This window comes from Helianthus annuus, chromosome 2, assembly GCF_002127325.2.
Source record: "Helianthus annuus cultivar XRQ/B chromosome 2, HanXRQr2.0-SUNRISE, whole genome shotgun sequence".
NCBI classification, from domain to species: Eukaryota; Viridiplantae; Streptophyta; class Magnoliopsida; order Asterales; family Asteraceae; genus Helianthus; species Helianthus annuus.
Window position 1 is genome coordinate 172,055,914 of NC_035434.2, and position 17,641 is coordinate 172,073,554.

Below are 17,641 nucleotides of genomic sequence, written 5' to 3' on the forward strand. Positions count from 1 at the left end.
TTATACATGGTGTGTGTAGCTTAAATTTGTCAACTTGTATACCATTCGTCAATCCATTTACGCCATGTTCAACCGTTTATAATTTGATTACAAACCATTTATAGCTTGCCAACCCGTGATCTACCAACTCGTTTGACCCATTTATATAAATGAGTTATATAGCCATGTTTGAGTTTCGACACAATTCATTACATAAGTGTTTTTCAATTCATTATATTTTATTAACTAGATGATTGTAATATTTGAGAGTTTTGAGAGTTTAATATTGTCAATATCTGTTATGACCGTTAACAAACCAATCATTAATTCTTGCGCCTTAAAATTGTTTGAATTTCTAGTAAATATTAAAATGGGAAAATTATGAAAATGTCGGTTAATCAAACCACTTTTCAAATTTGTCACCCTCATGCGTCGGTGGAGATGCGCATCAAGCTTGGGATGCGTCTTTCAAACAAGGGATGCGTCTGTGAGCGAAACCCAATAAAAAATGGACACGTGGTCACGGGATGCGTCCTTGGAGTGAGGCATGATGCACGGGATGCGTCCGGCTAGCTTCTGAAGCGTCCGGTGTGTTTCCGGCGAGTTGCAGGTTTCCGGCGAGTTCAACATAAAATATAGGTTTTGGTTTCTGGGAATTCGGTACTGATTTCTTGAATTCGTTCTTTAAAAATGAACAGAAAGATATTCAATATCTGTTGAGTCCGTCATCTTCTTAAGAGACAAAGTGTCCGTCATCTTCAACATCTGTTGGGATGTATTTGGGGCCAAATTCATGTGTGATATTGTGAACTTGATTGGTGTCTTACAGAAAAGAGATAAAAAGCAATGAGAACTCGCCGGAAACTCGCCGGAAAACTTGTCGAAAACCTGCAACTCGCCGGAAAACACACCGGACGCTTCAGAAACTAGCCGGACGCATCCTGTGCATCATGCCTCACTCCAAGGACGCGTCCCGTGACCACATTCTTAGCCGATATTATGCATTGAATAGATAATCATGTATCTTTGTAATTTATTTAGATTATTTTTTCCCTAGAATTATGCTAGGTTTGTTATTGTAATCTCCCAATATAAGGGATGTAATATGTTCGATCTATTCATTCAGAATTCTTTTACCCTAATAGCTTTTATGGTATCAGATTCATTATCTCTAATTACCTCTTCCGATCCCTTTCTTTTTTCCCGATCAGCCATTATTCCAGTCGCCAACCTCCTGCCATGCCTAAAGACGATTCCACCCCTGAATCCTCCACACTGAAACCCTCCCCCTTGCACCCTACTTACTCGGTTACCAACATTCAAACGAAGATTCGAACGTTGGATGGAACCAAAGTAACCTTTTCTTCTTGGGTTAAACTTTTTCGTCTACATGTTGTCGCCTACAAGGTACTCAACCACGTCGATGGAACCCCTGCTCCGGTTTCACCGGCTGCTGATGTGGAATTATGGCAGGAGCTTGATGCTCTAGTTTTGCAATGGATTTACAGCACTGTCGCTGATGATCTGTTAACCCGGATTCTTCATACCAAAACCACTACCTATGCAACTTGGTCAAAACTAGAAAAGATATTTTTACGCAACAAGAAAGCCCGCGCAGCAACGCTGGAAACCAAATTTTGTAACCTCACGTTAACAGCCTGTTCATCCGTAGAAGATTATTGTCAGCGCCTCACCGAGTTGTCCAACCAACTCGCTGATGTGGACCAACCTGTTTCTGAATCCAGGTTGGTTCTTCAGTTGGTTCGTGGTCTTCCCGAAGAATAGAACACCACAGTTTCTCTTATTAATCAACAAGAAGTCGGGTGGGATCAGGCCATCACTATGTTAAATGACGAGGTGCTCCGGATTGATGCACGCAAGGGCTCCACCACAGCAGTCTTGGCAGCCCCTTCGGCTCCCACACAGCAGCAACAAAACCCCACTCAACAGCAACAACCTTAGACTTCTGACCCTACCGCCTTTTCTTCTCATGGTCAGGGCAGGGGTCGGGAGTCTTGGAACAAACGTGGCGGACGGGGTCGCGGTTCTGGTCGACAGCAGCAATACTTTTGGGCTGGACAGCAGCAAGGATATCCAAATTGGGCTTGGTGGACACCTCCACCCTGCCCTTACCCGACCCAACAGCCATGGCGGCCCCACAACAACAAACCGACAGCCTCTCCTCAGCCTGCACACTATGCTGCTCGACCACAGCTCAACGGACAGCCTGACTTCACACCGGGTATTCTTCAGCCACCTACAACAACGGGGTACAATGCACTCTCTCCATCTGATTTAAGCGCTGCCTTCACTAAAATGCAGGTCAATCAGCCACAGTCCTCTTGGAACATGGATATCATGGATACGGGAACAAGATCTCACCTCACTCAGGAACCAGGTAAAATTTTATTCCCTAATTATTCTCCTGTTCGCAGTAACATTTTGGTAGGCAATGGCAATTCTCTACCAATACTTGGATCTAGCACAGGCCTACACATCTTACCCAACCGTACTTATATCCTGCCCAATGTCCTGTATAGCCCCTAAATAATTAAAAACCTTATTTATGTACGACGTTTTACTCGTGATGACAACGTTTCTATTGAATTTGACCCTTTTGGTTTTTCTTTGAAGGATCTCAAAACTAAGAAGACTCTATCTAGACATAACAGCACCAGTGATCTCTATCCATTCACGCCACCTCAATTCCCGCCTCAAGCTTGTTATCTTACTTCTCCTTCACTTCCCTAGCATGCTAGGCTCGGTCACCCCGGAGCTCAAATTTTAGATGTCTTAGGTTGTAATTTTCATATTTCTTGTAATAAAGACAATATGTCTAATATTTGCAACTCGTGTCGAATTTCAAATAGTAAACGTCTTCCTTTCTATGCATCAAATTCTTTTACTTTTGCCCTATTTGACATTGTGCACTGTGATCAGGGTATAAATATTATATGGTGCTTATGGACAATTTTTTCAATTTTGTTTGGGTCTACCCCCTTAAATACAAATCTGAAACCTTCCCTACATTTACCAAATTCCACCAACTCATTCTAACACAATTTCAACGAAAAATTAAAACTTTGGGTTTCGCTCACAGACGCTTCCCGTGCTTGAAAGACGCATCGCAAGCTTGATGCGCCTCTCCACCGACGTAGGAGGGTGACATTTTCAAAAAAAAAATTGGTCAACAGATATTTTGGTAATTTTCCCGATTAAAATTATTTGACATTCTTCTAAAGTCTAACCCATGTGGGATCATATGCACCAGCTTACCAGCCTATATCCACTTTTAAATAAAGAATCACCTACCATTAGTCATGAGCTAGTTTCATTATTAAAGGCTCATCTTATTCCAAATTGTTAAAGATTAAAAAGCCAAATTAGAGAAAATTACGAGCATTAACTAATCATTTATTTTTAATAGCTAACTAGATTATTTGCATGCGCGTTGCGGCGGTACATTATCATGGGCATTCGATTAGTATTAATATGGTTTGTGACAATACCGGTACGACATATGCACTCGTTATAGAAATAAACACGTGTTTTATATCGACCGAAAACTATAAAAATGAATACCGGTACTAGTACCAATATTGTTTGAACGGCATATATTTGTTCAAATCATCACATATTGGTACGGCTATTAATTTATCGTCGCAAAGAGTTGTATAAATGAAAAATTATCAAAAGCGGAAAGCATAAAAATGAATATAGGTATCAGTGTTAAGTGTTCAGTAGGGTAGGTATGATAGTGATACGGGATCGAAAGTAAAAACAATAAAAATAAATACCCATGTTGTTTGGTTAGTTTCACTATGGCAAGGGCACAAATCCGTTACCAAACAAGACACAATAAATATGAATACAGGTACAAGTACGAATGTTGTTTGGTACATTAAACAATATAAAAAATACCAGTACCGTTACATATATTGTTCGGTTTGGTACGATAGCGGCATAATATCTGTTTTTCAATAAAATTTATATTGCAATGTTGAAAAAACACAAACATAAAACGTAAGTTATTAGAAAAAAAATAATCAAATTACTATTACTGACTAATAACATAATATTTAAAAAATAAAAGAATTATTTAAAAAATTTAGTCACTATTCATCCCCACTTTATTTTAATATGTATAATAATAATAATAATAATAATAATAATAATAATAATAATAATAATAATTTTTGAAAGTTTACTTAGCTTTGAGTTTTGATAGTCGTTATACCTTTTAGTTTTTTTATTGTATCATGTAGTAGGAAATATTATATGGCCAAACTATCTGCACACTTTGGTTGGCTATATGCACATTTAGGGTTTACCTACGCTGCGTATAAACCTATACTCAGCGTATATAAACCATGGATTTCAGAGCCTTATCAGCAATAATTGCACAAAAAACAAGGGTTCATATACGTTGCGTATAGGTCTATACGCAGCGTATATAAAGCTCCATTTTTGTATTTTTTTTGTGTATTCCTTTGTTTATTTATAAAAAAAGAAAATTATTTATAAGAAAACAATATTATTGGTAAATAATACAAATATAAATTATAAAAATTAAAAATAATACAAATATTATGAATTATAAAAATTAAAAATAATACAAATATTATGAATTATAAAAATTAAAAATAATACAAATATTATGAATTACAATACTATACACTATACGATACGATACGATATAACACCCGTAATGGCCGATAGGTGTGGTTTAGGTCTAGTATTGACCTCGTATAAGCCTATAAGTGTGATATCGTATCGTATAGGTGTGGTTTAGGACCCGTATGATATCGTATAATTGTGATATCGTATCGTAGGGATCTATACGAGGTCAATACGTGACCTAAACCCCACCTATATGATACGATATCACACTTATAGGCTTATACGAGGTCAATACGAGACCTAAACCACACCTGTCGGCCTATACGGGTGTTATATCGTATCGTATCGTGTCGTATCGTATCGTGTAGTGTAGTGTATAGTATAAGTCTCGTATAGGTTCCCTGTAGGTCTTGTATTTCATAATATTTGTATTATTTTTAATTTTTATAATTCATAATATTTGTATTATTTACCAATAATATTGTTTTTATTATAAATAAACATGGAAATACCCCCAAAATACACACAATTAATTTTTTTATAAATAAACAAAGGAATACACAAAAAAATACAAAAATGGAGCTTTATATACGCTGCGTATAGATCCCTACGCAGCGTATGAGAAAAAAATGACACAACTACCCTTGTATTTGGCTTCATATAAGCCTTAACACAAGGGTATAAAGGACTTTTTCAGACCTTTATATACGTTGCGTATAGGTCTCTACGTAGCATATATAAACTTTGTAAAAATCTGATGCTTTAAACCTACCAAAATGACCCCAAATTTTCAGATTTTCAGATGGTTTATATACGCTGCGTAGAGACCTATACGCAGCGTATATAAACCTTGTTTTCTGTGCAATGATTGGTTATTAGGCACTGAGATCCATGGTTTATATATGTCGGTCCCTCTCGGAGGATGAGGTTCAACCTTAACCTTGTTATACTAACACACTAGCAAGTGCGGAATCCAAGCTAGTGAGCAAACCGGAATGAAACAAGCACAAACACAAACACACAAAGATTCACCGATTAACACCACTTGTATTAATGCGAATGAAAGGTTTCGGTTACAAGCTCAATGTTTACAAATCAGTTTTGCAAACCCTCTAGTGTGTGTGTGTGTTCCTGGACAGAATGCTCTCAATATCTTTCTATCTCTCTGTGTGCATCTATCTTCTAAGTGTCTACCGAGTCTGTTGTGAACATACACTGCATGGGTATATATACACCCAGCATTGGTTGTCTGTCCGAAGGATCCGATAGATGGTCGAAGGATCATCTATCGATGACAAAGCTGTCGAAGGATCAGCATTCACCTCGAAGGATGATCTATCGAGCATCCATCGAAGGTTCATCGTTTGAGCTCATCGAAGGATAACATTATCCTTCGATGAATCATCCTTCGTGCCAGACAAATTACAACCATATTCAACTGTTTGTCTAAGTCAAACCGGAGGATGGTTGACTTGGTCAAACTTACATGACTAACAAGGACATCGTTTTACATCGTGACCGAACACAGACAAAGTACAGACACAAGTGCACCAACAAACTCCCCCTTGGCTGTAGCTTTGTCTCGATCTTCGATGGGTGCAGATTTGTCTCGATCTTGATCATCGTTGATCTTCATGTCTTCAAGACTCTGATGTCCTTTCAAGTCTTCAATGTCGGAGGATCTTTAAAGTCTTCACGTCTTGAAAGCATAGAGTGTATAAACAAACTACCCGTATCATGTAGGAAGTGTGTTGACAAACTCCCCCTTAACATAAGCTCCCCCTTGAGTTATGCTCGTGAAATACTTGATCTTTATGAATGAGATCCTTGAGGTGTTGATGATGGTCCGCGGCAACTCGATCATCTTCATCTTTTGAGTGCCTTCGCGTTGTGTCTTCATTCCGAAGCTTGTCATCGACCATGTTCTCCTAGCCTTTAGAATCTGCACATGCAAGAAATCTAAACGCGTAATGAGAACAACTGCTTGGAATGGTTAGTATAAACAAATGACACACGAATGACCATGTCACAATCAAACACCGTCCGACAGTTTGAAAGTTTAATAAATTTGTCAATTTTAGTCTTTAACTTTCAAAACATGCAAATTTCGACCGTTTATGAAGATTTAGTCAATTCGGTTTTCGTTCAGGTTTCAGGTAACGAAGACTCGAGCTCCAACATCGTACGATCGAAAATAAAATAGAAATAAAATCTTTTTGACTTTTATAAAGTTTATATTAAAACACACCTAAAATCTTTTTGGTATCTTTAATATTTCAAATGTAAAGACTGAAAGCAGTAAATAAATATATACAGACATTCTTTTTGCGAGTTTCGAGGGTAAGAGAATCATATCAGTGTACGGTCATGCCAAAACACTCTTGTTGTTCAATTAATTAACATTAAGATAAACATCCTATAACAATTATCGGTATTGTTGTCCACTTAAGCTCAACTTATCAGATGTAATCATGGCGAGGGGATACGTTAAGGTATGATTTATACTTACCGACCGGTGTTCATCTACATCACGACACATTCCCGTATCAAGGTATGCACGAGGGTTCATCTTACCGGTAAGTATACCGATTATCATCTGTTTGACTGTATATGATGTGAGATTCTCACTTATTTTGATTTGAAAACAAGCCCTATGTGATATAATCACTTATTGATGAGGAACTTGATTTTCATATGCATGAGGGCACAGGAGCAAGTCCGTGAACAGGTCAGTACTTCCGTACAGCAGAGAGACGAACTTGACTCCCGGATAAATGTGATATATTATCACTTATTTGTTTGGACATGTGATTGTTTATCACTTATTGAGGTCGAATGCAGTATGTATTATGTACACGTATGTATAGTATCATGGAAGATCTAGACTTGCGTCCCCGTTATTTTTCGGTAAAAGATACAACCATGATACCCAGATGATAAGCAGCATAAAGACCGAATATCTCAGAACCTCGGCAATCTATCAAACGAAATTTCGGTACTAAGACCATATGCCAATGAATGGTTCCCACCTGATCTTCAGTCGATTTAAGTTTATATCACCCTGCACACTTTAAAATGATTGTGAGCCTACCGATACATCTTATATAGAGCTGCTTATCGTTTTTCATTTAAGGTTTAAAGAGGTTTGAATAGACCACTGATGTACTATCATTTTCTCTTTTGCTCGCCAGGAAACTCATTTTTGTTTTTCTATTGTTTTTGTGTTTTTGAAATTTTTCGATGTTTTTGGATTTTCAGATTTTTGGATTTACTCCCCCTAAAATCAATAAACTAAGATAAATTTAAAACACAAAGGTATTTACAAAAATGATTTTCCGATGTTGGTTTTACTCTTGCTTGACCTTAATGCCATTTACCAATAATAAAAAGTCAAATCATGATTTGTCAAATGCTTTGGTAAATAAGTCGGCACGTTGGTCATCGGTGTGGACCTTAACAACATCGATTAGCCTTTTCTCAAAGCAATCACGTATGAAGTGATATTTGATTTCGATGTGTTTGGTCTTTGAATGCTGCACAGGATTTCTAGTGATCTGTAATGCAGCAGAATTATCAACGTAAATAGGAGTAGTTAGGAATTCAAAACCGTAGTCGCGTAATTGTTGTTGGATCCAAAGAACTTGAGAGCAACAACTTGAGGCAGCAATGTATTCAGCTTCGCATGTTGATGTGGCGACGCATGTCTGCTTCTTGCACTGCCATGTGACTAGGCGATTTCCAAAAAACTGACATCCAGCCGTTGTGGATTTGCCGTCGATTTTACATCCGCCAAAATCAGAATCACTGAAAGCGACCAATTCAAAGTTATTATCCCTAGGGTACCATAGACCGGTGTCAGGGCAACCCTTCAAATAACGAAAAATCCTTTTTACAGCTGCAAGATGTGAGGCCTTCGGGTTGACTTGATATCTGGGAAGCAGGCACGTTGGGTACATTATGTCTGGTCTTGATGCTGTGAGGTACATAAGAGATCCGATCATTGCGCGGTAATACGAAGGACTAACAGCTTCACCCTTCAAGTCTGGAGTAATTCCGTGATTTGTCGGCAATGGGGTACCAATGGGCATTGCATCGGACATCTGGAACCGGCTCAAGATGTCACCAACATATTTAGTCTGATGGATGAATATCCCAGACTCAGTCTGTTGTACTTGTAGGCCCAAGAAGAAGGTCATTTCCCCCATAGCACTCATCTCGAATTTATCCTGCATAATGCGCTCGAAATTCCTACACAAGACATCATTAGTAGAACCAAAAATAATATCATCAACGTATACCTGTACCAGAAGAAGATCTCCATCTTGTTCTTTGATGAAAAGAGTACAGTCGATAAGACCTCTTCGAAAACCGTTCTCCAGCAGATAGTGAGATAAGGTTGCATACCAAGCTCGCGGTGCTTGATGAAGACCATAGAGAGCTTTGTTGAGCAACCAAACCCGATCGGGATGGATAGGATCTTCAAAACCTGGAGGCTGTTCGACGTATACCTCTTCTTCAACCACACCATGTAAGAATGCACTTTTCACGTCCATCTGATAAACCTTGAACCCTTTGAAGGACGCATAGGCTAGAAAGATTCGAATTGCTTCGAGACGTGCAACAGGTGCATAGACTTCGTTGTAGTCGATCCCTTCAATCTGACGAAAACCTTGAACGACTAAACGTGCTTTGTTTCGGATAACAACTCCGCGGTCATCCTTTTTGCATTTAAACACCCAACGGGTACCAATCTTCTTGTATCCAGCAGGTTTCTCTACGAGTTTCCAGACACCCAGCTTCTAGAATTGTTGCAGCTCTTCCTGCATTGCTTCAACCCAAGAGTTATCTTTCAAAGCTTCTTTCCAAGTTCTTGGTTCTTCTTGTGAGACATAACACGCGAAAGACCAATCGTTTTGTTGCCCGGATTCTCGAATAGCTGCATACAAGCCTGCATTGTTGTTGTTTCGCAACATGTTTCTTGTTTGAATGCCACTTTGCACATTTCCGATGATGTTTTGTTGAGGATGGGTATTATGAATCCTTGTTTCTGATTATCTGGAACTGGAATATTTATACCCAGGTTGTTGAGATTGAGATCAACAACTAAATCAATGCCCGGAATTGACGAAGAGGATGATGCAGTTGCTTCAGCTGTTCTATGGGTATCCACTGGAGGAGTACCCTCTGAAGTACCATGAACTGCTGTTGTTGGAGCTTCTTGATCTGCATCTAGAAATTCATCATCCTCTGAAGATTCGTTCAATTCGGCAGCATCGTGAAAATCCTCATTCTCGAGAGTATTATTGTTCACCGAAGATGGTTCTTGATTGACAAGAATTGGACGAACCACCGGTGAAACTGTTGCATTGTCACTCTCGAAAAACATCCTTGCCGCAGCACTTTCTTCAACGGCTTCAACATTGATCGAATTGCAAAAGTCATCGTACTCAAACATCCAAGGCTGACCAGGACACTTGACTGGCAAAGTGTGCCTTTGTACTTTGACCTCAGACCATTCCTCGACCCTTTTAGTCTCTAGATTCCAGACTCGTAAGTTAGGGGTGGCATACCCAAGAAAGTATCCATCAATTGCTTTTGCCCCAAACTTTCCATTAGGATCGATGATTGTGCATGGAGCTCCAAACGGTTCAAGATAAGACAAATCTGGTTTCCGTTTTTGAAGAAGCTCAAAGCAGGTCTTATTGTGCCTTTTGACTGTAAGGACTCGGTTCAATGTGTAACATGCAGAGGCCACAGCTTCAGTCCAGAATGGAATGGGCAACTGCGACTCTACCAACATTGTCCTAGCAGTCTCGATCAATGTGCGGTTTTTACGTTCAGCGACGCCATTCTGTTGAGGAGTATAAGCTGCACTAAACTCATGAAGAATACCTTTTGAAGTGCAAAACTCCGCCATGGCATGATTTTTAAATTCAGTACCATTGTCGCTACGTATCCGCCTAACCTTCAACTTATACAAATTCTCAATCTGAATGATCAAGTTTTCGATAATGCCAAAGGTTTCACTCTTGTGTGCCATGAACGCCACCCAAGAAAATCTTCAATAATCATCAGTTATCACGAGGCAGTATTGATCACCCCGAATACTCTTGTGCTTGACAGGACCGAACAAATCCATGTGCAAACGTTCAAGAGGAACTGCCACCGTGTTGATCTTCTTTGTAGGGTGCTTCTTCTTAGTTTGCTTTCCTTTCTGGCACGAAACACAGACGTCTTGAAGATGGAAATTTTTTAGAGGAACACCATTCACCAATTCATTTGAAACCAAATGATTCATTTTGCGTAAGTGAATGTGACCCATTCGTCTGTGCCAAGAGATAGTGTCTTTTTCTGTGGCTTTGGAAACGAAACAAGTTGCTTGTGCAGACGTAGTGATAGCTTGGCTCATATCAAGGACGTACAAATCATTTATCCTTGGAGCCGACAAGAGAATCCATTCTTTTGGAATTTTGAAGCCAGGTTTCAGCACATAACATCCATTAGCATCAAAGTGTACTGAGAATTGCTTGTCATAAATTTGAGAAACACTAAGAAGATTGTGATCAAGTTGTTGCACAAAGTTGATCTTGTCAAAGCTGACAATCCCGTTGGATATCATTCCTTCACCCGTAATATATCCACCTTTATCTCCAGCAAAAGCAACATAACCTCCTCTAATAGATTTGACGTCGTAGAGAAGCTTCATGTCGCCTGTCATGTGCCTGGATGCCCCACTATCAACAATCCAGTGACTACTGATAGTTCCTCCTGGAACACCCTGCACATGAACTCAATTGATTAGTTGGAGATGGGGACCCAAGCCATTGTGGTCTTGGGTCTTCCATTTTCATCAATGACAATAACTTCTTGTCTTTGATGGTTGGTGAATTGTGATGTTCCCCCTGATTCAGTAACCGATTTTGGTTTCCAGGTCTGTTTTGTTTTACCAGTGTCATTCTTTAAAATTTTAACTTCATGTATGTCTGAAGTTTTTGAATTGTCTGGTTTTACAGAAACAGCTGTTTTGTTACCCCCATCGGTTTTAATCGCCTTTTCAATTTTCTTGACCTGTTGGCGTCTCTGTTTCATTTCCCTTTCTTTTACAAGTCGGGGATCTTGTTTTACAGAAACAGATCGCTTACGGTCATCTTGGTCACGGGGAACATCAACCTTTTCTTTTTGCTTATGAAGATATGGACAATTTCGAATTATATGTCCAATTGTTCCACACTCGAAACATGATCTTCGTTCAACAAACCCCGAAGTATCATGTGATCGTTTAGCCGATGATGTTGAACTTTGTGAACCCGAGGTACTAGGCTTTGAACTGTTTTGTTCATTTCTTTTCAGAACTGTAGCTTTCTTGACAAAATCTAAGTTAGATTTATTTTCAAACGTTTCAATTTTGTCCGTTCCCGTTGACTTCACAAAGTTTACATTCTTGTTTTTCTTCTGATTCGGCTTCGTTTGTGTTTGAGCCGGTGATTTTCCTTTTGGCTTGGTGTGATTTTGCTGTTTCTGCGCTGTTGGTAATTTCTTGTTGCCATATTGTTTTCGAATTTCGTTCTTTGGAATAGGAGGACACTGTGTAACTGTAACACGTGGTCCTGTCTTTCCCAAAAACTTACTAGTCGAATTCTCAAAGACTTTACTGATTAAGGATTGATTAAGGTTCTTAATAGGAAAATCTTTGTCTGAATAAATCTTATCATCACCAACAAGAGTGCACAGCAAGTTCACACTCTCCGACTCTTCTGCAGATGAGGACTTGATTGCAACAGTCTTAGCAAGTTTTGCAGGAGGATCACATAGAATATGATTCTCAAGAGGTATGTCCTCATTTTTAACTACCGCATCAGACTTTGCTGAATCAGTATCATCAGATTCATCATCAAAAGAATCAGCATCCTCAATCACAACTGGAGGATCCTGATTCTGTTCAGCAGTTATAAATGTATCTGCTGACACATCTGAATCTGAGGATACTTCTTTCTGGTATCCGAGTCCTGCTGCAAACTCTTTCACATCTAGAGGCACAGATGGTTCAAAGAACACTCTGTCCTCCTCATCTGGCATGGCATCATAATTATGTCTCACTGGTGGTGGACAGTTCTTATAGCCTATGCACGTGACGTCCCTTTTCTCCTTTTGGACATCAATGATGTGATCCAACACATAGCTAGAACTCAAATAACTATCTAACTTGAGTTGGATTGCCTCACTTTCCGTTTTTACACAAGCCATTTCTTTTTGCATTGTCTCAAGACGAGATATATACAAATTTATGTCAGTTTGTTTTCTAGAAACCATTTTTGTCAGTTCGGTTTTATCTTTCTTTAATTTTTCGATTACCGACTTAAATTCCTTTTCATGGTTTTCGTAAAACATGTTGGCTTCAGTGCATTTGGAAAGGTCCACAGTCAATTTCTGATTGTGGATAAAAGTCACATCATACTTTTCTTGCAAAGCTTCATGCTTACTTTGCAAGTCACTCAAATTTTCATTCACTGCAGTATGTTTGTCTTGCAAGTCAAACAAACTAGCTTGTAAAGCATCATGTTTGCCTTGCAACTCAGACATACTTTTCTCTACATCAGCACATCTAGCACGCAATCTATCACATTCATCACAATTATCAACAGTGGGTTCATCGACACATACCTGACTTGATGAACCGTCGACATTAGCCATAAAGGCTGAATGGAGAGAAGACGAAGCATAAGCAGCTTGATCCACCAGAATAGATCTTCTTTGAGTCTCTGCTGCAGCTTCTCCCAAAAGTTCATCAATATCTGCATCGATTGCTGCATTTGATGTCTCACCCACATGATCATCACCAGAACTGGATGATTCTTCATCAACGCTCCTGCTGTACCCAGAAGAGTCTTCATCTTCAGAAGATTCACCACCTGGCGGAAGATTCTCCACCACTGGTGTGAACTAAATCCTTCACAACTTGAGTAAAACATGTTGTTCCATCGGGAGCATCACTTCCCAACTGGATTGACCAGTCACAACCTTCATCCACCTGAACCGCAAGTGCCCGGTTGGTTTGGTTGTTGACGGGCACCAAAGTACGCTCATTGTTTCTGTTCTGGTTCTGCTGGTTGCCTTGGTTTCTGAAGGGGTTTTGGTTCCCGTGCTGTGCTGGCTTTGTACATTCCCTTTTAAAGTGACCCCGTTCACCACAGTTGAAGCACTTCACTGCCTGTTTATCGAACCCATACTTGGTGTCTCTCTTACTCTCCAAGCTGGTTCTGCCAGTACTTTCCATCCAATCCTTTGCCCTTCTCACAGCACTAGCAAAGGCCCACTTGATATCCATCAAGTCCATCTCTTCTTTATCAATCTGTCGATAGTCTTCTTGTGTCAGATTAATGTTGCCAATCTGACCTTCTATTAACCTACAGTACGCGCTCACTACAGTGTTAAGCAGCTCCATGTGTTCCTTTGCTACTTCTACACTGACTTTAGAGAAGCTTGAAGTGTCGAGCTGTACTGTACTAGGCTTTGATTGTTGACCAGCAGATGATGTTCCTCCATAACATGCACGTTGTTGTTGAGCAGGTGGAGGAGGAGGTGGTTGTATTGGATTTCCATACATGTCTGTGGTGGGAGGTGGCTTAACAGGAACTTGCACCGGATTGCCATACATATCCGTGCTTGTGACAAACGCCGTCTGTAGTGGAGCATGTGGACCGGTTCTTGCAGACGAAGTACTGGAAGTTCCATAATACATTTCTGGATTTTGTGGCAATGGGACTCTCTTCGCCTTTAATGTTTCCTCCTGATCCTTGTTTTCCAAAAGCTGCACGAAGTCGTTGATATTTGTAGTTCTCAACACTCCGTTATACTTCAGGATTTCCAAGAAACTGCTCCATTGGGGAGGCAAAGCATCAGCAAACTTTTTCACCACTTCTGCTTGAGTTGTCGCTACACCAAAATTATTCAACTCAGTAAGCAAATGATAAAACCGGCTTGTCATGTCTCCCAAAGACTCCTTATCCATGCATGTGAAACAGTCGGATTCTTTCTTGAGCAGATCATGACGCAATTGACGTGTTGCTTCATTCCCTACTCCCCTGGTTTTCAACCCGTCCCACAGTTTCTTTGTTGTCTTGAAACTGACAAACTGGTGGTAGATATCCTTGCTTAACGCCTGAGTGAGAATGGCGTATGCTTTCTTTTCCAGATCATACGTTTTCTTCTGATCTTCAGGAAGATCTGCAAACGTAGCAGTATCTGAAGCAGCAACCTCTATAGCTTGATCAAAATCAGTAGTGAAACGTATCCACAATTCGGTATTTTGCCCAAGTACGTATGTACGAAATCTGTCAACCCAGCCCGGATATTCATTTAAATGCATCAACTTTGGAGGACGATTCAAACTTCCGGTTTCGCTTTCGCTCAACAAGATACTTTGGATGCTCGGAGTTTGATTCGACACTAATACCCATTGACTTGAAGATATGGCATTTGCTTGTGAAGATGTAGACACTGGAGACTCGGCCCATGAAGGTGATAGACTTGTACACGTGTACTTTCCACTATCTGGAGCCGGTGTACCCCACCATGAGGGAGTGGAACCCGAACTTGTATATTTTCCACTGTCTGGAGCCGGAGTTCCCCACCAACTCGGATTCATGTTTTATAAATTGAATTCCTGAAAATAACACCAAAAACAACTAAAAGATTATAAGTGACCAGCCGAAAGATCCAAGCTCAAAAGACAGAAACTTGTTGAACTAAAACAGACACACAAACGAAGGATCAACACTTGTTCGAAAGATCAACAGTGTTCGAAAGATCACTGTTGAATCTCGAACAATGTTTTCGAAAGATTCACAAATTCGAAAGATTCACAATTTGAAAGATCCTTATCTTTCGAATATAGGTCCTTATCTTTCGAATAACTATCCTTCGAATAGATTCCCTTGATCGAAGGATAATCCTCAAACTTCGAAAGACTGTTCGAAAGATGCTTATCTATCGAACTGTCTTTGATCGAAAGATGGTCTTTCGATGTCGAAGGATATCTTTCGAACGCAGCTAACACAACTGACACAGATATGATAGGTTGGTGAAAAGGTGATGGGTTGGTAGAGTCAACTTTCGGCAAAAGAGTATGATCAGACTGTACTTTCTCTACCAACTCAGATTTTCAAATAAGATATGCCCAAAAAGGAAAACCTTATCCAGAAACCGGTCACCGGAATTATGACCGGAATTTGGCCGGAAATCACCAAGTTCCTTAAAAACAAGTTTTAAGTTACCCAACCCGCTTTTGAACACACCCGAAAGGTTTAGAACACGTTTTTATGCCAAGAAATCCAAGAAAATCACTAAAAACGCGAGCTAAACTAAGTGTCCAAACACACCAAGAACTTGAACAAACCCGGTTTTAAACAAGGTAAAGAGCCACGGCTCTGATACCACTTGTAGGTCCCTCTCGGAGGATGAGGTTCAACCTTAACCTTGTTATACTAACACACTAGCAAGTGCGGAATCCAAGCTAGTGAGCAAACCGGAATGAAACAAGCACAAACACAAACACACAAAGATTCACCGATTAACACCACTTGTATTAATGCGAATGAAAGGTTTCGGTTACAAGCTCAATGTTTACAAATCAGTTTTGCAAACCCTCTAGTGTGTGTGTGTGTTCCTGGACAGAATGCTCTCAATATCTTTCTATCTCTCTGTGTGCATCTATCTTCTAAGTGTCTACCAAGTCTGTTGTGAACATACACTGCATGGGTATATATACACCCAGCATTGGTTGTCTGTCCGAAGGATCCGATAGATGGTCGAAGGATCATCTATCGATGACAAAGCTGTCGAAGGATCAGCATTCACCTCGAAGGATGATCTATCGAGCATCCATCGAAGGTTCATCGTTTGAGCTCATCGAAGGATAACATTATCCTTCGATGAATCATCCTTCGTGCCAGACAAATTACAACCATATTCAACTGTTTGTCTAAGTCAAACCGGAGGATGGTTGACTTGGTCAAACTTACATGACTAACAAGGACATCGTTTTACATCGTGACCGAACACAGACAAAGTACAGACACAAGTGCACCAACAATATACGCAGCGTATAGGTCAATACGCAGCTTATAACCCTCTACGCTGCGTATTGACCTATACGCTGCGTATATAAACCCTAGTTTTCACACCCTATTATATTGTATCATATAATATAACTCTACCTAATTGAGTTAGATAGAGTATAAAATGAGGTTTAAACGTTAATATAACTAATAATAACAGACATAAAACTGAATTTATTTCTATGCCTTTTTTCTAAGTATGACAATAGTTCAAACACAAATTAAAAACAATCAGGTTTTATATTTTCAAATTGAACTGTTTCAGTGTTTCACATGTTTAAGAAAATAACTCGTGTTCGGGTAGAAGCGTTAACCACTAGCCCGTTTAAAATTATAACAGAAAGTACACTTTATAAGGACAGCATGTCAACCCATTTACGATTTATTTATAACAGCTCATTTACAACCCACAAACCGTTTGGTTCGTTTAAATAAATGAACCACTCGTGTTGCATGCTTATCGTGTGTTCTAATTGAAATTGATAACTTTGACACGAATAAATATGTGGATCGTCGTCGATTTTATTAGTTCAACCCACCGATCCGAAACAATCCTACACAATTGCAATCCATAATTTTCCCTTATCAAAATCCCTTTTGTTGAAAACAACAAAGGGAATTAAGTACAACTGTAAATATTAAAAGAATTGTTTGAAATATAATATTAATTAGTGTTTACATGATTAATATTCCTTTCAAGTTGCCACCCATTTGACATTCGATCAGTTTGTACTCCTATTCATACGGACTACTTATCAATCATTATCAAATAATGCAAACCCTAATCATTGCATGTACCTCTACCTGTACTATTATGTTCTTAACTATAACTATAAATAACCAAATCAATAAGTACATAACATACAAAACTAACTAAGCAACTACTTCAAAGTAAGTATAGAGAGGAGATACACATATAAGTTATC

General features: G+C 39.3%; 1 protein-coding gene across 1 annotated transcript; it reads left to right on the forward strand.

Moving 5' to 3' along the window:
* The first annotated feature begins 1,218 nt into the window (after positions 1 to 1,218).
* LOC110900912 lies at positions 1,219 to 1,764 on the forward strand. The gene has a single exon (XM_022147771.1). The coding sequence runs from the start codon at positions 1,219 to 1,221 to the stop codon at positions 1,762 to 1,764; it is 546 nt and encodes a 181-aa protein (XP_022003463.1).
* Positions 1,765 to 17,641: the final 15,877 nt, after the last annotated feature.

Coding starts and splice junctions, on each gene's coding strand:
- LOC110900912 (XM_022147771.1), top strand. CDS start 1,219: ATGCCTAAAGACGATTCCACCCCTGAATCCTCCACACTGAAACCCTCC.